General features: G+C 44.1%; 2 protein-coding genes across 3 annotated transcripts in view; one reads left to right on the top strand and one right to left on the bottom strand.

The window, feature by feature from the left end:
- Positions 1–24,046, bottom strand: part of ABHD14B (abhydrolase domain containing 14B) — a 35,661-nt gene that overhangs the window by 7,797 nt on the left and 3,818 nt on the right. The window contains exon 1 of one of the 2 annotated variants that reach the window (XM_056525116.1): positions 2,006–2,105. The exons of the other annotated variant lie outside the window; for it this stretch is intronic. The gene's annotated coding sequence lies outside the window, so the exon portion shown is untranslated. Of the gene's footprint in view, positions 1–2,005; positions 2,106–24,046 lie in introns of those variants that run through there. 2 annotated transcript variants of the gene reach the window in all.
- Positions 5,147–14,691, top strand: ABHD14A (abhydrolase domain containing 14A). The gene is made up of 4 exons (XM_056525115.1): positions 5,147–5,554; positions 6,193–6,308; positions 11,525–11,760; positions 12,699–14,691. Exons 1-4 carry the CDS (start codon positions 5,313–5,315, stop codon positions 12,876–12,878), a joined length of 774 nt encoding a protein of 257 aa, XP_056381090.1. The 5' UTR covers positions 5,147–5,312; the 3' UTR covers positions 12,879–14,691.

Here is a 24,046-nt window from a genome sequence, read left to right as displayed (position 1 = left end):
CATGCTGGGAGTTGTAGTTTTGCAACAGCTGGAGGCGCACTGGTTGGGAAACGCTGACCTACACTGCCTCTGTGGCTGTAATGCAAGAGAGGAGGAGGAGACTGAATGAACTTTTGATCTTTATTTAACTGCCTGAAAAAAAAAAATTAAAATAAAAGTCAACAAAAAAAAAAAAATGGAGCAGAAGTCAATTCACTGAACTATCAGGTGAGGGCAACATGGCGTAGGTAACGTGACACCTCCCCCCCCCCCCCCCCCGCTCTGCGGAATTGAGCTGCTCCAAGTCAATAACCTGGCGTCTCTCAGCCACAATGAAAGGGACCAATACCTTGTAAAGGACTGTATCTCCAGCGACAGGCGGTGCCTTATCTGATGTCGCCACAGGAGGGTCATACCAATTAACAAACAATGTGTGTGTGTCTGTCTGTATGTTAAGAGCATTATACAGTGTGTGTGTGTGTGTGTGTATATATATATATATATATATATATATATACACAGTGATCCCTCAACTTACAATGGCCTCAACATACAATAGTTTCAACATACAATGGTCTTTTCTGGACCATTCTAACTTGAAACCAGACTCAACATACAATGCTACGGACAGTCCAGATCTGTGAAACTTGTCAATGGCTGGAAGAACTGACCAATCAGAATGGGCAATTTACTGGTAAAACACCTGTATTACTGAAGTGCATGCACTGACTGGTGTCTGGTAGTGCCCCCTACAGTACAGGGAGGTATTACATGTTCTGTACACTTTACCTGTACCAGGATTAGCTGCTTCATTGAACACCAGGTGAGGGCGGCTCCATGTTACTTTTTTATGACATTGCATGGGGCATGCTGGGAGTTGTAGTTTTGCAACCGCTGGAGGCTCCCTGCTTGGGAAACACTGACATAGACAGTGATTTACAGCTCCCAGCAGATCTTTCTTACTGTTATATGTAAGGATTTGCTTTATCTATATTCGTTATCTACTTATTTTTCTTTAATTCTCACTATTTTTGGATGACATTTTGGTGACTTCAGAACCAATTACCAGGTTTCCATAGAGTAATGGTCTCAACATACAATGGTTTCAACATACAATGGTCGTCCTGGAACCAATTAATATTGTAATTTGAGGGACCACTGTATATAATATATATATATATATATATATATATATATATAAGCATTACATGTATTTATCTCTGTGTGTATATGTGTGTGGCGCAGTAGCTAGGCAGGAGCAAACGGTACATGTGCCCCAGGTACTATGCCATGGGTCACCAACAAACCATTTAGCCTTGGCCGGGGTATTCAGATCGAGGTCTAGGGCAGAATAGTGGACCCAGGTGAAAGAAAGCCTAGCTAGGACTCTGCAGTATATACATTACACGTATGTCATGCAACGCAAATACCCAGGTAAGATTAGGCTCCTTTGTTGTACTTTAGGGTCAGATTTCTTTCACAATCTGCCTCACGCCCTGCAAAACTACAACTCCCATCATTGTCTAGTCCAGGCATTGGCAACCCTCAGCACTGCAGATGTTTAGAACTACATCTCCCATGATGCTCTTATAGCCAAAATGGTGACAAAGCATCATGGGAGTTGTAGTACAAAAAATCTGCAGTGCGGAATGTTGCCTATGCCTGATCTAGTGAGTGGCCACATTTATCACTGCATGCTGGGAGTTATAGCTGCATCACTACATCTATAAAGTCACATGCCAAATTATAGACATCTATAAGCAGTTCAATGTATAAGTGGAGCATCCTCCAGAGGCAGCCTGAAACTGTGGAACTACAACTCCCAGAGTACATGCTGAGGGTTCTACTTCCACAGCAGTCTCCTTTTTGCCTTTGGGAATGGAGAATGCTATTTAGGTTTAGATATAATAAGAAGTTGGTGTACAAAGGGTGCATGCAGCAGAGCTGATAGTGTCCTGACCCTTACAAATCCAGCTATAAGAAGAAGAAGAACATAGAGATAGAGAGAGAGATCATCAGCTCCTACCTCCTGTCCTGAAGGCAAAACTTGCAGAACACAAAGTTCAAGCAGGAAGCAAAAAAATATATCTAGAAAGAATCCACAACTGCTCAGCACTGCCACCCAGTGGACATGTAAGTAATGACGCAGCACTGCCACCTGGTGCACAGTCTCGGTGGAGGATGACTAAGGCTAGGTTCACACTACGGAATTTCCACCTGCAATTCCGCTTTGAAATTGCAGGCAGAAATTCCGCTTACTAAAATGAATAGTATAGTGAATGGGTTTCCGTTCACAAATTCACACTTCGGAATTTTTGAACGGAAAATCCTCTTGAAAATTTTCGCCTGAAGAATGGTGTTGCTCATTCTTCAGGCGGAAATGCTCGCGGAACACATTGCAGTCTATTAGAGACTGCAGTGTCCGTGCGGTCCTAGCGCCGACTGATGCAGTAGGAACCTAGCCTAAGGCTAAGTTCCTACCTTGAGGATTTGCCTATGACATATCTGAGATGTATTTAAAATACCCAATGCACATTGGATACAGAATGGTGATTGATACAGGAAGAGATTAGGTGTGGAATCTGTGCCATAAGGGCTTGTTCACACTGCTGGTGTGATCTGCTAAAGGGCACTCTGTCCGTCTGTTTGAAGGATGGGAGTTGAGAAAAAAATACTGCATGTCCTATATTTTTTCTATACTCAGTAACAGACCCCATTCAAGTCAATGGGATCCATCGGGACCTGGTGATGTCCGTTGTGCTGTGGGTCTGTTTGGTGCCAAAAAAAGGCTGTATGGATCATGAACAGGTCGGAGAACAACAGCAGTGTGAACCTAGCCTTAATCCTGATTAAATCATGAATATGTGAACATAGCCTATGGGGGAAATTTTTCCTTGGTTTTCCCTTTTTTTTGTTGTTGTGCTTTTTGTGTCATTTTTGACTCTTTCAAGAAACCAACTTGAATATAGTGCAGCAGGGATAGCTTTCTGCAGCACGCTATTTAGTGAGAAAGTGCATAACTAGTTACACAAACAATGATAAATTCTCCACCTAAGAGTCCACACCATAGGACATGTTTCCCAAACAGGGTGCCTCCAGCTGTTGCACAATTACAACTCCCAGCATGTAGGACAGGCATAGACAACTTTCGACACTGCAGATGTTTTGGACTACATCTCCCATGATGCTTTTGCAGCATTTTGGCAGTAAGAGCATCATGGGAGATGTAGTCTAAAACATCTGCAGTGCAGAAGCTTGCCTGTGCCTGATGTAGGAAGTTGGAGTTTTGCAACAGCTGGAGGCACCCTGTTGGGAAACACTGCCATTGGAACTTCCAATCTCTGCAGCACAATGTGCAATTCTCATGTGAATCGGATTCCGAGGTAGGATTAGGCTCATTTGTTGTAATTCAGGATCATCTTTCTGTAAAGTGAGATCACCTTCTATAACCACAGACTGATATCTGCCTCACTCTGCAAAACTACAACTCTCATCATGGTCTAGAGGCGGGGGGTTCAGTCCTAAGAATAGGAGCTTAAAATATATAAAGATTTAAGAGGATATACAAAAGCTGGAGGATGATTAAAGCTGGCCATACTGATGGGGACTCCACTCCCCCGTGATGGTAGAAGGACTGGTGGTTGGATATTTTTTTATCCCCAATTCTGAGGGGAGATAAGTCTCAATAGAAACATAGAATGTGTCGGCAGATAAGAACCATTTGGCCCATCTGGTCTGCCCAATAATCTGAATATACTATGAATAGTCCTTGTCCTTATCTCCAATAAATAATCCTATGAATAGTCCTTGTCCTTATCTTATATGAAGGATAGCCTTATGCCTATTCCATGCATGCTTAACCCCTTAACGAAATGTCCTGGTTTGGCGGGACTTCGCGCACCAGAACGTACATTTACGTCCTGTGTATGACCGCAAGCATCGGAGCAGTGCTTGCATCATACACGGAGGTTCTGGCTGCTATCCGCCGGTAATGGCCAACATCCGCAATTGTGCGGATGTCCGCCATTAACCCCTCAGATGCCGTGATCTGTACAGATCACGGCATCTGCGGCAATGCGCATGACAAAATAGATGATCGGATCGCCCGCAGCGCTGCCACGGTGATCTGATCATCTGTAATGGCGGACAGAGGTCCTCTCACCTGCCTCCGTCCGTCTCCCGGCGTCTTCTGCTCTGGTCTGAGATCAAGCAGACCAGAGCAGGAGATAGCCGATAATACTGATCAGTTCTTTGTCCTATACATAGCACTGAACAGTATTAGCAATCAAATGATTGCTATAGATAGTCCCTTATGTGGACATAAAATTCATAAAAATTCTATAAATGTTTTATATATGCAAATGTGGTATTGATAAAAAGTACAGATGACAGCGCAAAAAATGAGCCCTCATACCGCCCTGTATACGGAAAAATGAAAAAGTTATAGGTGGTCAAAATAGGGTGATTTTAGATTATTGATTTTGTACAAAAAGTTTTACATTTTTTTTTAAGCGCTACAAAAATATAAAAGTATCTAGCCATGGGTATCATTTTAATTGTATTGACCCACAGAATAAAGAACAGATGTCATTTTTACTGTAAATTGTAACAGTGTGAAAACAAAACCCTCCAAAATTGTGGTTTTCATTAAAATTTCCTCTCTAAAAAAATATTTTTTGGGGTTCGCCGTACATTTTATGGTAAAATTAGAGGTTTCATTACAAAGTACAATGGATCACGCAAAAAACAAGCCCTTATATGGGTCTGTAGATGGAAATATAAAAGAGTTATGGATTTTAGAAGGCGAGGAAGAAAAAACGAAAACGCAAAAATAAAATTGGCCTGGTCCTTAAGGTGACAATGGGCTTGGTCCTTAAGGGGTTAAACTCCTTCACTGTATTTGCAGCGACCACTTTAGCCTTCAGCCTATCAGGAGTAAAGCTATCTGACATGCCGTAAAACACCCTGTACAGCAGTGGTCTTAAACTGTGGCCCTCCAGATGTTGCAAAACTTCAACTCCCAGCATGCCCGGACAGCCAACGGCTGTCCGGGCATGCTGGGAGTTGAAGTTTTGCAACATCTGGAGGGCCACAGTTTGAGACCACTGCTGTACGGGATCCATGCTCAGTCACGTGATGTCAGTGGGTTGTCCTGTCCACAGATCCTCATGTTGTCTTGGGAGGGAAGCAGTGAAAGGAGGAGAGGAAATGGAGGAGTGCTGATACAAAAGGGAGGAGACTGAGCCAGAGACTGCAGCTGGTGGAAGCCCAACAGTCTCAACCTTCCCTATATATATATATGTAATGGTTCCTCTGCAGTTCTTCCAAGGATCATGGGTCTGGGCCGCCATAAACTGGTTGTCTTAGTCCTCATCTTGTCCATATCAGTCCTGCTCTATCTCCTTCTCCCCTCTGCAAGGAATGAGCAAGAGGAGCCAAAAGCTGAGGTCCCCCGTGCAGAACCCCAGGACAGCATGAACTTTACCGTGCGGACAGGTATCCAGAACGGAGACTGGCCCACCTTCTACAGGGAAGCCGTACCAAGGAGCAGCCTGGAAGGGGCCACAGCAGAAAGGTAGGAGATTTGGTGGGGGACAGACGAGGACAAGGATTTGGGTGTCCAGAGGCGGATGAGTGTGCAGAATAGTATCTCTAGAACTGAATGTCTGGGTGCTGCCAGCATGGTGTGTGTGTGTGTGTGTGTATATGTGTATATATATATATTCACATTCACATGTGCCTAGATACCAGACCAACATGTCTACAATTATTGATGTGTACTGCTGACTGTCTTATCATTGACCCCATTATATCCCTGTAAGACGCCGTTCACACATACACGTATCCAGGGTTTCGCCACTATCCTAAGACATCAGAGACCCTAAAAAGACATAAGCATGGCGGCAGCAGATACGAATAGAAGAAGCGGTGAGTTATAACCACCAGCTTATTGTTGTACATAGGACGTGGCTCTATTGCTGGATCTATCCCGCTAGTTCTGCCATGTGATGAGGCGGCAGGCCTTCCTACTGGTAGCTGATGCTTATATACGTGCTGCAGGTAATATGTCTTCGGGTCACATGACTGACGTCTAGAGTTTATATCAGGGCAGTAGCTACTGGCACTATTGATAAGGACAGATGGGGAAAGCCGATGTCAGTGATATGATGTATAAGTACATGTAGCTGATTCACTATTCATCTGATATTTCAGGTTCCCAGTGCTTTTATTGCACGGCCGCTCGTTCACTTCGAAAAACTGGGAAGAACTGGGGACGCTGCAGATCCTGTCTGAACACGGATACCGGGCTGTGGCCATTGACTTACCAGGTAACAAGTAACACAGTTTACATAGGACTGTGCCCTGGGCTCCAGCAAGTCCCTGCATGTCCTGGACCTAACATTTTAGAAAGAATTGTCTTTCCTTGCAGGATATAGGGCTACATGCTCCTTGTCGTGTATTGCAGGATATAGGGCTGCATGCTCCTTGTCATGTATTGCAGGATATAGGGCTGCATGCTCCTTGTCATGTATTGCAGGATATAGGGCTGCATGCTCCATGTATTGCAGGATATAGGGCTGCATGCTCTATGTATTGCAGGATATAGGGCTGCATGCTCCATGTATTGCAGGATATAGGGCTGCATGCTCCATGTATTGCAGGATATAGGGCTGCATGCTCCATGTATTGCAGGCTATAGGGCTGCATGCTCCATGTATTGCAGGCTATAGGGCTGCATGCTCCATGTATTGCAGGCTATAGGGCTGCATGCTCCATGTATTGCAGGCTATAGGACTGCATGCTCCATGTATTGCAGGCTATAGGGCTGCATGCTCCATGTATTGCAGGCTATAGGGCTGCATGCTCCATGTATTGCAGGCTATAGGGCTGCATGCTCCATGTATTGCAGGCTATAGGGCTGCATGCTCCATGTATTGCAGGCTATAGGGCTGCATGCTCCATGTATTGCAGGCTATAGGGCTGCATGCTCCATGTATTGCAGGCTATAGGGCTGCATGCTCCATGTATTGCAGGCTATAGGGCTGCATGCTCCATGTATTGCAGGCTATAGGGCTGCATGCTCCATGTATTGCAGGCTATAGGGCTGCATGCTCCATGTATTGCAGGCTATAGGGCTGCATGCTCCATGTATTGCAGGCTATAGGGCTGCATGCTCCATGTATTGCAGGCTATAGGGCTGCATGCTCCATGTATTGCAGGCTATAGGGCTGCATGCTCCATGTATTGCAGGCTATAGGGCTGCATGCTCCATGTATTGCAGGCTATAGGGCTGCATGCTCCATGTATTGCAGGCTATAGGGCTGCATGCTCCATGTATTGCAGGCTATAGGGCTGCATGCTCCATGTATTGCAGGCTATAGGGCTGCATGCTCCATGTATTGCAGGCTATAGGGCTGCATGCTCCATGTATTGCAGGCTATAGGGCTGCATGCTCCATGTATTGCAGGCTATAGGGCTGCATGCTCCATGTATTGCAGGAGGGATGCATGCTCCTTGTATTGCAGGATATAGGGATGCATGCTCCTTTTATTGCAGGCTATAGGGCTGCATGCTCCTATCAGATTGCTTCTTTCATTTTGCACCACTCTTCCTCTATACATGTTTTGATAAATCTCCCCCATATGTGTGCAACTTTACAAGCATATTCTAGGTGACAGTTGCACTTTAATTTTAGGCACAAACAAATACAAAATATATCCTGCTTTGTCCAGCACTAACTACACAGAAACTTCCCTCTCTGTAGATGTGGCTTACTACTAGCCACCCAACAAAACAATCAATAAAAAGGTGTTACACAAAGTAACTTGTGGAAACCACTTTTTTTGAGGCTGCCCCCCTCAGAGGTTCCTCATAGCCTCTCAGTGGAGACTTGGTTATGCCTTTTGTGAGGCCAGTATTAATCGGCCTCACTACCAAGCCTGTCATTCTTCCTATAAGAGCCAGGCCTTTACAAGTCTCACCAGGGATTTACACTAGCAAGTCTCAATAGGGATTTTAACTATTTCCTGGATTCCCCATAACTCGCCCAGCTTTTCATAAATGAGATATGCACTGTATGAAACCTTGTATCCACATACGACAAGTACCTTGGGGAAATTATCAGGCCCGGACTGGCCTACCGGAAATTATCTTGGTGGGTCACTGGGCCTGGGGCAACTTTGGGTCCGGATTAACGTAGGGGCTCCAGGCCCCTACAGGAAAATAGGTCCAGCAGGCTGCACAGGCGACCGCATAGGTCGCCTGGTGCCGACGATAAATATCTTAACAGAAAAAGAGGGACGGCCCTGCACTGTCCCAGGCCGGCCCTGCTTCTTACTTACGGCCCTGGGTGGTCGGCTGCCTGGGAGTGTTGCTGCACTTAGAGGTGAGGTCACATCACCGTGGGGGTGACGTGACCTCACGGCTATGCGCAGCAGTGCACTGTGCCAGCGATCAGTGCGCCCGCCACCCTGGCCTGCCTGTCCTTGGGAACTGAGCCCTGCCTGTCCTTGGGGACTGAGCCCTGCCTGTTCTCGGGGACTGAGCCCTGCCCCTAATGTGGGGAGAACTAATATGCTTTAAAATGCATGATTTTACCTTTTATGAACAAGAAAATGACGACTTGCTGGTATAATGACCCAACACTATGGGGCTGGTATGTAATTTTTTCCAGGGCTGGTTTTCACACCCAGTCTGGCCCTGGGGAAATATATAGATCCCTGACAACCATTCCTACACAGGATATAGGGATGCATGCTCCTTACCTTGTATTGCAGAATATAGGGATGCATTCTTTTTGTACTGCAGTATATAGGTATGTGTGGTGTCCCGGTACCGTATTGCATACCATACCTAGTTTGGTGGTCCCCAAAGTCAGAGTAACTACGCTCAGGTAGGGTCCCCCAGGTGGGACAGACCCTAGTCTCCTGTACTCTAATTCTACAATGTTGATACATATACATATTTAGTAATAATGTATATTTAATATAATGTATAGTACGTACCTTGTGACAATGTTAATATCCTCTATGGTATGTTGGAGGACCTTTTGGAGGTCCTTGGGTCACATGTTACCCATAATCCTTTGTAATGGTGATTGACACAAGTATTGGACCAATTAGTTCTAGTCCAGCCCCTGCCCATATAAGGGAGCTGTAGCCAATTATCGCTCTCTTGGGTTGCTGCTCTCGTGGATGCCCGACTAGCAGGACGGATCTGCGCAACTTGCAAAGACACGCTAGGCCTGAAAACCTACTGGCCTCAGCGGAAGTAAACCGTGAGTTCTAAACTACTCCCCGCTAAAGCTAGTGTGACTACTGGACCGCAACCAAATCAAGTGGAACAGCGCATATTATCCTAAAGACTCGAAATTGCTTAAGTCCCAACCTTTGTCAATCTCCAAAGAAAGCTTGCATGTATAGCAACTGTTCCGGTTATGAAGCTTGCATAAAATCTTCAGTAAAAGTTACAACTGTTTCAGCAAAGTCTCCGGTTGTGGACATTCCATTATTATCTACCTCCCTATCGCTCTTGGGAAGGGTGGCGGTAGGACAAGCATTACTGCGGAGCCCTCACCCTGGTGTCACAAATAGCAAGGGTTAACAAGCACCCTTTAGTCACCGCACAGCTACACTCCCCATACCCTACTCCCCCAGGCTATCACATACGCATATGGGGTGTAGCTGTGTGAATAAAGGGTGTCTGGTTAACCCTTTCTATTCGTGATGCCAGGATGAGGGCTCCTCTGTAATGCTTGTCCTACCGCCACCCTTCCCAAGAGCGATAGGGAGGTATAGAACAATTGAATGTCCACAACCGGAGAGTTTGCTGAAAACAGTTGGAACTTTTACTGAAGATTTTATGCAAACTTCATAAACGGAACAGTCTCTATACATGAAAAGTCGCTTAGAGATTGACAGTGGTTGGGACCCTAAGCAATTTAGAGTTCTTAAGACTGATATGCGCTGTTCCACTGGATTTAGGGGATTTATTTGCGGTCTAGTAGTCACGCTAGCTTTAGCGGGGATTAGTTTAGAACTCCCTGTTTAGTTTAGGCTGAGGCTGGTAGGTTTTCTGGCCTAGCCTGTCTTTGAAAGTTGCGCAGATCCGTCCTGCTAGTCCGGCATCCACGAGAGCAGCAACCCAAGAGAGCGATAATTGGCTACAGCTCCCTTATATGGGCAGGGGCTGGACTAGAGCGAATTGGTCCAATACTTCTGTCAATCACCTTCACACAGTTATGGGTAGCATGTGACCAAAGGTCCTCTAACATACCATAGAGGAATTAACATAGTCACTGAAGGTCCTGCGACACTAACAAGGTAAGTACTATACATTATATTAAATATACATTATTAAATCTGTACATATAAACATCATGAAATTTAAATAGAAGAGAGGCAACTAGGAGCTGTCCCACCTGGGGGACCCTACCTAAGCGTAGTTACTCTGACTTTTGGGACCATCATACAAGGTACGGTATGCAATACGGTACCGGGACACCACACATGCTCCTTGACTTGCTTTGCAGGATATAGGGATTCAGTCTTCTTGTACTGCAGGATATAGGGGTGAAAAATCCTTGTCTCTTACTACAGGGTATACAGATGCATGCTCCTTGTTTTGTACTGCATTATATAGGAATGCATGCTCCTTGTATTGCAGGATATAGGGATAAATGCTCCTTGTATTGCAGGATGTAGGGATAAATACTCCTTGTATTGCAGGACGTAGGGATAAATGCTCCTTGTATTGCAGGACGTAGGGATAAATGCTCCTTGTATTGCAGGATATAGGGATAAATGCTCCTTGTTTTGCAGGATGTAGGGATAAATGCTTCTTGTATTGCAGGCTGTAGGGATAAATGCTCCTTGTATTGCAGGATATAGGGATAAATGCTCCTTGTATTGCAGGACGTAGGGATAAATGGTCCTTGTATTGCAGGCTATAGGGATAAATGCTCCTTGTATTGCAGGCTATAGGGATAAATGCTCCTTGTATTGCAGGCTATAGGGATAAATGCTCCTTGTATTGCAGGCTATAGGGATAAATGCTCCTTGTATTGCAGGCTATAGGGATAAATGCTCCTTGTATTGCAGGATATAGGGATAAATGCTCCTTGTATTGCAGGATATAGGGATGCATGCTCCTTGTATTGCAGGACGTAGGGATAAATGGTCCTTGTATTGCAGGACGTAGGGATAAATGGTCCTTGTATTGCAGGACGTAGGGATAAATGGTCCTTGTATTGCAGGACGTAGGGATAAATGGTCCTTGTATTGCAGGACGTAGGGATAAATGGTCCTTGTATTGCAGGACGTAGGGATAAATGCTCCTTGTATTGCAGGATATAGGGATAAATGCTCCTTGTATTGCAGGATATAGGAATGCATGCTCCTTGTATTGCAGGATATAGGGATAAATGCTCCTTGTATTGCAGGATGTAGGGATAAATGCTCCTTGTATTGCAGGATATAGGGATAAATGCTGCAATGTATAGGGATGCTTGCTTTTTTTACTTGACTATCTGTGTCATGACTTGTAGGGTATGGGGAGTCACTAAAAGCTCAGCCTATGTCTTCGGAGAAAGGCCGCACAGAGTATCTCCTCCACATCATGGAAGCACTGGGCACACGACAGCCGGTCATCATTAGTCCATCTATGAGCGGCCTCTTCTCCTTGCCTCTCCTCCTGCAGCACCCTGACCGGCTAAGGGGGTTTGTTCCAGTGGCTCCTGTGGGGACAAAGAGCTTCAAACCACAGCAGTACCAGCAAATCCAGGTGTGTAGTATCACAGGTCTGCTCAGCACTGCCGGCGGAATTGTCCTTTAAATGACCAATTTGATTGATAAACATTTGTACAGTGCTGTGGAATATGTTAGTGCTAAATAAAGGCATTATAATTATAGATATATTGTCAATGTCTACCACTGCCGTGATGAAGAGGCTGGTGGATTTTGTTGATCCCATGAACGTCTATTTACATTGCAAAATGGCTGTGCCATCAGAAAGCTTACTGGTTCTATGTGCTGACATGACATTACAGGAACTACAGTCCACCTAACAGCCCACCCTAAGTAAAATCATATATATATATATATATATATATATATATATATATATATATATATATATATATATCTATATATATATATATATATCTCTCTCCAGTAGGTAAGAATGAAGATGGCACTCACCGGAGTTGATGAAAGAATGGTGACTCTTTATTGATAACAACCGGCAGACGGTAGCATTGGGGCGAGGGACGCCACGAGTGGCGTCCCTCGCCCCAATGCTGCTGTCTGCCGGTTGTTATCAATAAAGAGTCACCATTCTTTCATCAACTCCGGTGAGTGCCATCTTCATTCTTACCTGCTGGATATTATGACTGTTCTTTGGATTGAGCATCCTGGCGGATTGTAACTGTGCCAAATGTCCGTTAGAGCTGTATACCTCTTATGAAGCAGGAGTATTACTGTGCTGAACACTTTACCTACTGCATCTTGTAAAATGGGGGGGAGATATATATATTATATTATTATATTATAATTAATTATTATATTATAATTAATTATATTATAATTAATAATTATATTATAATTAATTATTTTATTATAATTAATTATTATATTATTATATTATATTTTTTAATTATTAATTTAATTATTTTTTTAATTATTTATTATTTATTTTTTATAATTTAATAATTTTTCCTGCAGGTCCCCACCCTCATTGTATACGGCACAGAGGATATAAATCTGGGCAGCCAATCTCTTGAGAGCTTGCAGCACCTTCCAAACCACACACTGAGCCCCCTGAAAGGAGCTGGACATGCGTGTTACATGGACAGACCGGAGGAGTTCCACACAGCTCTGCTGATGTTCCTTAGTAAACTCTAATTCCCATCAGATAACAGGAATCTGAGATCTGGAGCCTTCGTGAGATGACCGGGAGAAGGATCTCGCTGGTCATGAAGGACTTGCTGGGCATAGTTGTGCTGCCTGTGACCTAGATCTGGTGTGCGACGAGAACTCTTGCTATTTAAACATTATGAGAAAAGAAAGGCAAGTGGGAGGAGGTGATATTATTAGGGTGAGGTTTATTTGGGTAAAGGCGTATCAGCCATAACTTATCACATACAGTATAATCAAGGGGTCTGGGACCTCAGAGCCCACTACTATACAGGTAGTGGAAAAGTCTTCCAAAGTTGTTGTTCACATTTTTCACCATTTCATGTTAATTCCAACATCTAATTTTGAAAAATGTCTTTACAATATATGTTATGAGTGGTGAAAGATAATTTATTTATTTTTTTTCTGTTGTAGAGCTGCAAATTTCTTGTATAGACATGGATGTAAAATGCACAAAAAGGGAAAGAAAAAATCGGAGTCATTTTTGCAAACAAGTACCGTGTCCAATGGACACAAATTTGATTGAGATGACAATGCAGACAAATTAAAACACATATATTGTGAGGAATACAGCACAAAAGGTGATATCTCCGGCTCCGCCATCTAAAAATTGATACATGCTCTTAAAGTCTGAAATATGCGGTCTGTATCTAGGGGCAACCAAAAAAAAAAGTAAAATGGTTGCAAGGTGTAAACATCAATAAAAGTGCATAATTTTGTATATTGCACCTAAACATTCATAGCGACAATAGCAGCAACCCAGAAATGGGGTAAAAGGTGCTCGCAAGGAACAAAGGGTCATGTGCATAATGATGTAAACAAGAACCCAATACAGAAAAAGGACCAATATTACCAAGTAAAGAAGGCTGGTGGGCAGACGCAGGGATAGCACCACTCCAACGCACGTTTCGGTACGCCACCTTCGTCAGGGAGTCCCAAGTAAAATGACAAAATTCCGTCTTCCTCCAGCTAGGGAGCTTACTGTAAATTGTGTTATATCCTGGAATACTTCTTTTATAAAATTAAACTTTTTGTAATTTATTTAAAAAAAATTTTTTTTTTTTTTTTTTAACAGGCTTCCGGCATAAAAAAAAAGAAAAAAAAAACTGTATATACCTGCCGCTGATGCATGCAATAACCTGCTCCAGCCTCCGCTGTGGTCCTCTTTCTGGCTGCAGGTGGTCAAACCGTCACACTGCGACTTAGATAATGGCCGGCCACAGCGATGTCTCAGCCAGCGATAGGCTAAGCGGCAGTGTGACCTATTCGGCCCCAGCCCCGGTCTTCTTCCTAGTGCTGGGGCCGATTACATCACGCTACCACTTAGCCTATCGCCAGCCAAGGCGGGACATTGCTTTAGCTGATGAATAGCTAAGCTGCAGAGTGCACGTCCTCCTGTGCAGGCTCACTGTGTTAAAGTGGCCACTGCGCTATTAAGCAGTGGCAGGGCCAGCCTGACCATGGAGCTAGGTGGCACAATATAAAAAAAAAATTGAATAAAAAAAAAGGCAACAAAGTGCCCCCTGGGACCATGGTCCCACTGGGTCCCATGGTAGGGCCGGCCCTGGCAGTGTGCCAGACTGACCTCTGGCAGCCAGGAAGAGGATCGCTGCGGAGGGCAGAGCGGGTTATTGGGGGAGCTGTGGCAGGTATGTACAGTTTGACTGACTGACTGTTCTTTTATTTCTATTATTTTTTTTTTTTTTTTATTTAATGCCAGCAGTCTGGGGAAGTTTGAAAAAATATTTGTATCCCAGAGTACTCCTATTTAAGTCTAAAGAGAACCTGTCACCTGAAACATCATCTATGAATCTCCAGCATAGTAATGTAGAATGAAATAAAAGGATACAGATGATACCTATTGAATAATGTGTCTGTGTCTTTATTCCGTGGAGAAAAAGCGCTATGTGCCGTACATGTGATACCTCTTTCCTTACGGTCATTCTGGCAGGGCACACGTGATGTGACAGTAAGACTGCGGCTTGACAAACTCCCTCTCCAGCCCAAGCTTGTCTGTCAAGGAGTGGAAGGGAAGAGATTTACAACAGAAGTACTGTGGCACTAGGGAATAGCAGACCATAGGCCACGCCTCCTTGACACTTAACCGGCACATAAAAGTGCTTTTTTGTTTTACACGGAATAAAGACACATTATTCAAAGGTATTATCTATATCCTTTTATTACATTACCATGCTGGTGGTTTATAGGCGATTTTCAGGGTCACAGATTGGCTTTAAAATATTAAGTAAGCCTCTGTACCTCACTTCTTGTATATGGTAACTATGGACACATAAAATATGTGCACCAGGATTACAGGGTGGAAACTGCGGAATCAGAGGAACTTCCTGAAGATTTAGTTGACTTTCAGGATCCAAACATGGAGGACAGATTCAAAGTAACTGGCCCGAAAGGGATGGAAGGAACTGATGACCTGTATGTAATGTAACCATGAATTTCCTGTCTTGGATCTTTAAATCTATAAATAAAGTTTTGCTGTGTTTTAACACAAATTAGTCATTGTATTAAAAACATGGTCAAATAATTTCCATTTTCTTACTTGCATGCAGAGTTTGGATATACTGTGCACACAGCTGAAGGTTTGTTACACTGGATCAGGCTACATTATAGTCTGTGAGCTAAACTTCATATAGATAGCATAAATCTTTGGCCGAATCAAGGATGTACTGTAGTTTTATATATAAGACACTGGCAAGAGCCAGTTTACTACATATGGTTAAAAACCACTGCAGTAATTCCTTATGACCAACAGATGTCACCCTCATTCTACACCAGGGGTAGGCAACCTTTTGGTAGTACAACCGGTGTAAGAAACAAGCTGGTCGGCACCGCTACCTCAATACAGCCTATCAAGTCAGCTGCTCGCTATGCTGGCATGCACGGAGTTAAATTAAGCAAAAGCAGTAATACACATAGAGTACCGCTCACCTTCGGGTTCCCAGTCCCTCAGAGCAAAGTGTCCATTCATAGAGTGTGAAAGGAATAACGGGGAGGTCACTCACCGTGATGCGGTACAAAAAAAAACGTATTTATTTCAACAGCGCAGACATGCGGGTGGCACGGACATCAGAGCCGCAGCTTAGTCAGCCGTGAGCTGGGTTACAGCTGTATCGCGTGTCTTCACACGCTTCTTCAGCCTTTTGGTAGTGCTGTGCCCAATTTTTTTTTCGAAGTCGCTTGAGGTGATGGAAATATGGGTGTTGCTTATTGTGGGTGTGTGGCTTGTCACAGGGTGGGGATTTTTCAGAATTGTCCCTATATATTGTTCTCGCTGCAAGGACCTTACAGTGAGAACAACCATTTTAACTCAGACCTGTATAATACAGACCCCAGAATCACCACCCACATTAATACAGACCTTCCCCCCCCTTTACATTATTCAGACCCCCCCCACCCTTTCCATAATACAGACCCCAGAATCACCACCTTAATACAGACCGCTCCTTTATACAGCTGTCACATTTCCTAATCCCCGCCACCGGAGACAGGAGCTCTGATTGGTGAATAGCTATTCCCCAATCAGAGTTCCCGTGTTCCGGCAGGGATTATGAATTATGACAGTGTATACAGGAGCCGGCGGCAGCGCAGTGAAGCCGCATGTGCCGGCGGCTTTTTAAGTTAATAAATGCGGATCGCAGCTGGTCTCTGGAGAATGACCTGCTGCGATCTATCCTTCAGTCCCAGGACTACAACTCCCATCATGGACGGAGTCTGTCCGTGATGGGAGTAATAGTCCTAACAGTGCCCATAGAGTCCCGCAGCCGGGGGATTTGCAAGAGCCGTCCCTCAGCACTGCAGTGCTACAACTACTCCCATCATGGGACACAGAATGTCCCATGATGGGAGTAATAGTCCAAGGGACAGATCAGCAGAGGGACAGATCGCACTGGGTCTCACTCCTGAGACCCCCTGCGACCTTTTCTACTCCACCCCCTAGTGATGACATCATTAGGGGGCAGAGCTATACAGTCCAGGCCTGAAACCAGGGTGGTAAATATGGCTCTGTTGTCATTATGCGTTTTGCATAATGGGAACTGAGCCTTTCTGGCAGTGTGTTCCCAAACAGGGTGACTCCAGCTGTTGTTTAACTACAGCCCCCTGATGGGAGTTTAGCAACAATTGGCTCCCTGTTTAGGAACACACTGCATTATGTGCGCTCTCCCCAGGGGCGAGCGCCCAAAAAAATACCCATTTTTCATGTTTTTTTTTTTTTTTCTCATTTCAGATACGTGATTGCTGAGGACTATGTCATATTCGGTGGACTGCAACGATGACCAGCGTTTTTTTTAATGTGTCTTTTTTTTTTCCAATGTTTCGTCTCTTTTATAATTGAATTTTCAGGCTTAGTAGTGGAAGCCGTCTTGTAGACGGAATCCTTTACTAAGCCGGGGCTTAGCGTTAGCACCAAAGACAGCTAGCGCTAACCCCCAATTATTACCCCGGTACCCACCGCCACAGGAGTGCCGGGAAGAGCCTGTACCAACAGGCCCGGAGCGTCAAATATGGCGCTCCTGGGCTTAGGTGGTAACAGGCTGGCGTTATTTAGGCTGGGGAGGGCCAGTAACAATGGTCCTTGCCCACCCTGCTAACGTTAGGCTGTTGCTGCTTGGTTGGTATCTGGCTGAGAATGAAAATACAGGGAACCCTACGCGTGTTTTTCTTTTTTTTTTTTTTTTTTATAAATAAATCGCATAGGGTTCCCCATATTTACTGTATCAGCCAGATACCAACCAAGCAGCAACAGCCTGACGTTACCAGGGTAGGCGAGGACCATTGTTACTGGCCCTCCCCAGCCAAAATAACACCAGCCTGTTACCGCCTAGGCCCAGGAGCACCATTTTTGACACTCCGAGCCTGTTGGTACGGATCTACTAATAGGGGGTTAGCACTAGCTGGTTTGTGGCTATTACTAAACACCGGCATAGTAATGGATTCCATCTACAAGATGGCTTCCCCTACTAAGCCTGAAAATTCAATTATAAAAAACACGACACATTGAAAAAAAAAATTATTTAAAAAAACACTCCCCCACAGCCCTCATTAACCCTTTTATTGACTTTAAAAAAACACTGGCCATTGTCGCAACCCACCGAATGTGACGTAGTCCTCCACATTCACGTATATGAAATGAGAAGAAAAGAAAAAAAAAAGGTTAGTACGTTTTTGTCGCTCTCCCCTGGGGAGTGCGCCCATACTGCAGTGTAACAGGGAGCCTCCAATTGTTGATGTCTGCCTACTGTATCCTGTATATACAGTCATCTATAGATGGGTGTATACACAGGATAGCGCACAAAGACTTAACCCAGAACTGCTCAGCAGCAACGGGGGTTAACATTTTCCTTGCTGGGCTACTGTACAGCTGGCGGAGGTAAATAGTGATGCTCAGCACCCTGTATATGCTATGAATCACTCATTACATCCTTACACTCTGTGGGCTGGGCGCTTTGCATCTCACCCACAGATCGGTACCTGAAGGCAGTGGAAAAAATCACAACAGGGTACAAAAATGATTGTTTCCACACACCAACAAAAATGCAAGAAAAAAAACGCAAGAAAAGGCTGTGACAGTTTTTCTGGCGTTTTTGCTGGTGGACAAAGAACATCAATGAAATCCGAGCCTCAAAGCAATAGAACAAAATCCCTGTGTCCACTTTTCCTGTGAGGTGTAGATCAGGTGTACAAATAGAACTGTGTGGAAATTTAGAACTTTGCATGAAATTTATCATGTGCCTTGCACAAGTATGGTAAATTTGGTGCTAACCAATCAAAATGATCTACAAAAAACGTCTACTCATACCAACATTGATACATGTCCCCCCCAAGTCTTTTTGGTCCATCAACTAGATATTTTGGACCATTTTTCTGAGGGGTGGGGGTGGTTATCTCCCTGCTGTGCCTCAGAGCAGTGTGGTGTAATCCAGCTTTCACCAGTATGAGATGCAGACGGTTGCAGTTTCCTCAGCAGAGAAGCATTTCCATGCACACTGACAAGCAATACATGGTACACTACAAGTTACATTATGCTACATTATTATATTTATGTAAAATGGTTGCTCTTTGGTCAGTTTATATGGCTGAAAAAAGCATGCACTTTGGGCACAAAGCATTGCAAATGTAAAAATTTTGTGCAGACCTCATGACGAGGGAGGGAGGGGGGGAAGCAAGTTTTTCATGGTCCTCCAAGCCCCCAGCTTTCAAGAGGTCTGCAAGCAGAGTGAGCTAGTTAATACATAGATCAATAGGTATTTTATGTGTAAATTAAATTATAAATAAAATAGGAAGGATGTTAAAAGAAAACATACAGGAAGAACTAGGAAGACATCAAGGTGTCAGGATAGCACAATACACAAAGCATGTCATGGTGAGTTTTGGTAGCCTGGCACCTGTGGCAAAAGTCGCCATGTAGCCCCAGCCTTAAAATCTATCCAGTGATCTCCAACTTTTGGGTCTCCAGCTGGTGCAGGACTACAACCCCCAGCATGCCCTGAGAGTGTGCAACTTGATCAATCTATCTACAGCATCTATCTCATAACTATAATATATGTACATGTATGTAGGCTTCTATGGAGTGTGTCGTTGGATATGTCTGCAAGCCAGACGGGAACGCTTCAAGACACGTTCTCCCATCCAGTGTGTCCTGCGATCCAGTGTCCCAATAAGGTGCTAGATCAGTTTGAATATCACTTCAAACTGATGCTTTTCTACAATACTGGAGGGAAATAGAGATTGATATACATGAAGGGAGCCACATCATCTTTAGCAGGGACACAACTTCTGGTGTAATGATCTGGGGAGCTATTATATACAACAGTTTGTCACCCCTAGTAGTGATATAAGGGACACTAACAGCTCAGCTATATGTGCAAGACATCCTGCAGTCATATGTTTTGCCTCTTATGGCCGGGCTACCAGTTTGTATTTATCAGCAGGATAATGCAAGGGTTTCCCAGGAATATCTCCACTATTTTGCAACACTTCCTTGGCCTGCCCGGTCAAAAGATTTGCCACCAATGGAGCATTTATGGTGAGCCAGCATTAGCAACCTACAAGGATGCAGGATCTCCAGACCTAGCTACAACATCTGTGGGCAAATGTGCCATACATAACTGTGTGCTTCCATACCCAACCGTATCTTATCTTATGTCCAGACTAGAGGGGGCCCAACAGGGTACAAAGGCCTCCTTTCACTTGTACGGTTTTACCTAATAAACTTGTGGTAGCTTGGGGATGTAGGGTATATGGGGTGTAGCTGTGCAGTGATGAAAGGGTGCTGGTTTAACCCTTACCTGTCGTGACGCCAGGGTGAGGGCTACTCTGTATATGCTTGTCCTATCGCCACCAGTGGCGTCTCTAGGGGGCAGAGGCGGCCATGGCCCCCCCATAGATCAGGCCGTGCCCCCCCCATTTAAAACAAATAGGGCTGCCCCCCCCCCCCAGATTGTTGCCCTTCCCGATACTATAGTATTGATGAGCGGGAGCTGTCAGCCCCAGCTCCACTGTCCCCTCATCTGCAGCATTTGCAGGACACCATTCTCTGCAGGACACCATCCTCTGCAGGACACCATTCTCTGCAGGACACCATTCTCTGCAGGACACCATTCTCTGCAGGACACCATTCTCTGCAGGACACCATTCTCTGCAGGACACCATTCTCTGCAGGACACCATCCTCTGCAGGACACCATTCTCTGCAGGACACCATTCTCTGCAGGACACCATTCTCTGCAGGACACCATTCTCTGCAGGACACCATTCTCTGCAGGTCTCAGCATTATTCAGTCTGCAGCCATTACACTGTGCAGGGGCTGGGAAAAGATAAGCTCCTCCCCCTCTCACCCCTCTGTGTTTGGCTGGGTTCACACTACGGTTTGTCATTACGGTTCCCATATACGGCTGGGAGGGGTGGGCGGGGCTTAATCGCAGCGCCCGCACTCAGCCGTCTTCGGGAACCGTATTTAATGTATGTCTATGAGCCGACCGGAGTGAACCGCAGCCTCCGGTCGGCTGCTTTTTCGGCCGTATGCGATTTCCCGACCGCAGGCAAAAACGTGGTCGACCACATTTTTGCCTGCAGTCGAGGAAACCACATACGGCCGAAAAAGCAGCCGACCGGAGGCTGCCGTTCACTCCGGTCGGCTCATAGGCATACATTAACTACGGTTCCCTATACGGCTGAGTGCGGGCGCCGCGATTAAGCCCCGCCCACCCCTCCTCCCAGCCGTATACAGGAACCGTAATGACAAACCGTAGTATGAACCCAGCCTTTTCAGAAGGCCGGGCTGAGTTTCCTGCACCTCCACCACAGGCCCGGACACCCACCCAATGCCTCCAGACCCCCCCCTGCCCACCCTGATGCTGCCCTTCATGGTAAGTAACTTTGGGGGGGGGGGGGGGGGGTCAGGAGACAGTGAGAGATAAAGGGGGACTCTTATCAGTGTTTCCCAGAAGAGGCCTCTAACTGTAGTAAAACTACAACTCCCAGCTTGTATTTGGCTATGTGGGCATACTGGGAGTTGTAGTTTTACAACAGCTGGAGGCACCCTGGTTGGGGAACACTGATCTATCTGTCTATCTATCTCCTATCTATCTCTCATATCTATGTATCTATCTATCTATCATATCTATCTATTTATCTATCTATTTATCTATCTATCTCATATCTATCTATCTATCTATATCATATCTATCTATCTATATCATATCTATCTATCTCATATCTATCTATATCTCCTATCTATCTCTCATATCTATCTATCTATCTATCTATCATCTTTCATCTATCTATCTATCTCATATCTATCTATCTATCTATATCATATCTATCTATCTATATCATATCTATCTATCTATCTATATCATATCTATCTCATATCTATCTATATCATATCTATCTATCTATATCATATCTATCTATCTCATATCTATCTATATCTCCTATCTATCTCTCATATCTATCTATCTATCTATCATCTTTCATCTATCTATCTATCTCATATCTATCTATCTATCTATCTATCTATCTATATCATATCTATCTATATCATATCTATCTATCTCATATCTATCTATATCTCCTATCTATCTATCTATCTATCTATCTATCTATCATCTTTCATCTATCTATCTGTCTATCTATCTATCTATATCTCCTATCTATCTCTCATATCTATCTATCTATCAATCATCTTTCATCTATCTATCTATCTATCTATCATCTATCTATATATCTATATATCTATCTATCAACTATCTATATATCTATCTATCTCATATCTATCTATCTATCTCCTATCTGTCTATCTATCTATCTCCTATCTATCTATCTATCTATCTTATATCTATCTCTCATATCTATCTATCTATCTATCTATCTCATATCTATCTATCTATCTCTCTCATATCTATCTCCTATCTATCTATCTCATATCTATCTATCTATCTCCTATCTCTCATATCCATCTATTGCATATCTATCTATCATCTATCTATCTCATATCTATCTATCTATCTATCTCTCTCATATCTATCTATATCATATCTATCTATCTCATACCTATCTATCTATCTCATATCTATCTATCTATCTCATATCTATCTATCTTTCTATCTATCTCCTATCTATCTATCTATCTATCTATCTATCTTATATCTATCTATCTTATATCTATCTATCTATCTCCTATCTATCTATCTATCTATCTATCTCATATCTATCTATCATCTCATATCTGTCTATCTCATATCTATCATCTCGTATCTATCTATCTCATATCTATCTATATCATATCTATCTATTTCATATCTATCTATCTCATATCTATCTATCTCATATCTATCTATCTCATATCTATCTATCTATCTTTCTATCTCCTATCTATCTCATATCTATCTATCTCATATCTATCTATCTATCTCATATCTATCTATCTATCTATCTATCTATCTATCTCATATCTATCTATCTATCTCATATCTATCTATCTATCTCATATCTATCTATCTATCTCATATCTATCTATCTATCTATCTATCTCATATCTATCTATCTCATATCTATCTATCTATCTATCTATCTCCTATCTATCTATCTATCTATCTATCTATCTCATATCTATCTATATATCTATATAATATCTATCCCACTGCTGCCAGCATCTATTTTTCATTTACTTACAGCCTATTTAGACGCCGAGACAGAGGATAAGTTAAAGATTGTGGGGGATCCGAGCGCTAGGACCCCCTACAATCTCCTGAACAGGGCCCCTGCAGTCTGCTGTAAGGGGGTGTGCAGAACCCTGCACGGAGTGGCGGCCGACATGCCCCCTCCATGTATCGGCCGCGGCTTCCTGCGGGGGACATTGGAATGGCCACTTCCGGCAGACTGACAGGGCCCCGTTATGTGCCCCTCACTTATAATGCCCCCCTGTCATGTGCCCCTCACTTATAATGCCCCCCTGTCATGTGCCCCTCACTTATAATGCCCCCTGTCATGTGCCCCTCACTTATAATGCCCCCCTGTCTTGTGCCGCTAACAAATAATGTGCTCGGATTTATAATGCCTCCTTTTATGTGCCCCTTACTTAAAATGCCCCCTGAGGGTGCAGGACAGGGGGCATTATATGTGAGGGGAACATAACGGGGCATTATAAGTTGAAGCACATTATATATTAGCTGCCCAAGACAGGGGGGCATTATAAGTGAGGGGCACATGACAGGGGGGCGCCTCACGTATAATGCCCCCCTGTCATGTGCCCCTCACATTTAATGCCCCTGTCATGTGCCCCTCACATTTAATGCCCCCTGCCATGTGCCCCTCACTTATGCCCCCTGTTATGTGCCCCTTACTTAAAATGCCCCCTGAGGGTGCAGGACAGGGGGCATTATATGTGAGGGAAACATTGCAGGGGCATTAAATGTGAGGGGCACATGACAGTCGGGCATTAAATGTGAGGGGTACATGACAGGGGGGCATTAAATGTGAGGGGCACATGACAGGGGGCATTATAAGTGAGGGGCACATAACAGAGGGCATTCAATGTGAGGGGCACATGACAGGGGGGCATTACAGGCCCTCACTTATAATGCCCCCCTGTCTTGGGCCCCTCACTTATAATGCCCCCCTGTCTTGAGCCACTAACA

This window comes from Hyla sarda, chromosome 6 (assembly GCF_029499605.1).
Source record: "Hyla sarda isolate aHylSar1 chromosome 6, aHylSar1.hap1, whole genome shotgun sequence".
Taxonomy (NCBI): domain Eukaryota; kingdom Metazoa; phylum Chordata; class Amphibia; order Anura; family Hylidae; genus Hyla; species Hyla sarda.
Note: the sequence above shows the minus strand (reverse complement) of the source record. Positions and strands in the feature narration are given on the sequence as shown.

Coding starts and splice junctions, on each gene's coding strand:
- ABHD14A (XM_056525115.1), top strand. CDS start 5,313: ATGGGTCTGGGCCGCCATAAACTGGTTGTCTTAGTCCTCATCTTGTCC. Junction 6,309..11,524: donor TGTGGCCATTGACTTACCAG/GTAACAAGTAAC, acceptor CATGACTTGTAG/GGTATGGGGAGTCACTAAAA. Junction 11,761..12,698: donor AGCAGTACCAGCAAATCCAG/GTGTGTAGTATC, acceptor TTTTTCCTGCAG/GTCCCCACCCTCATTGTATA.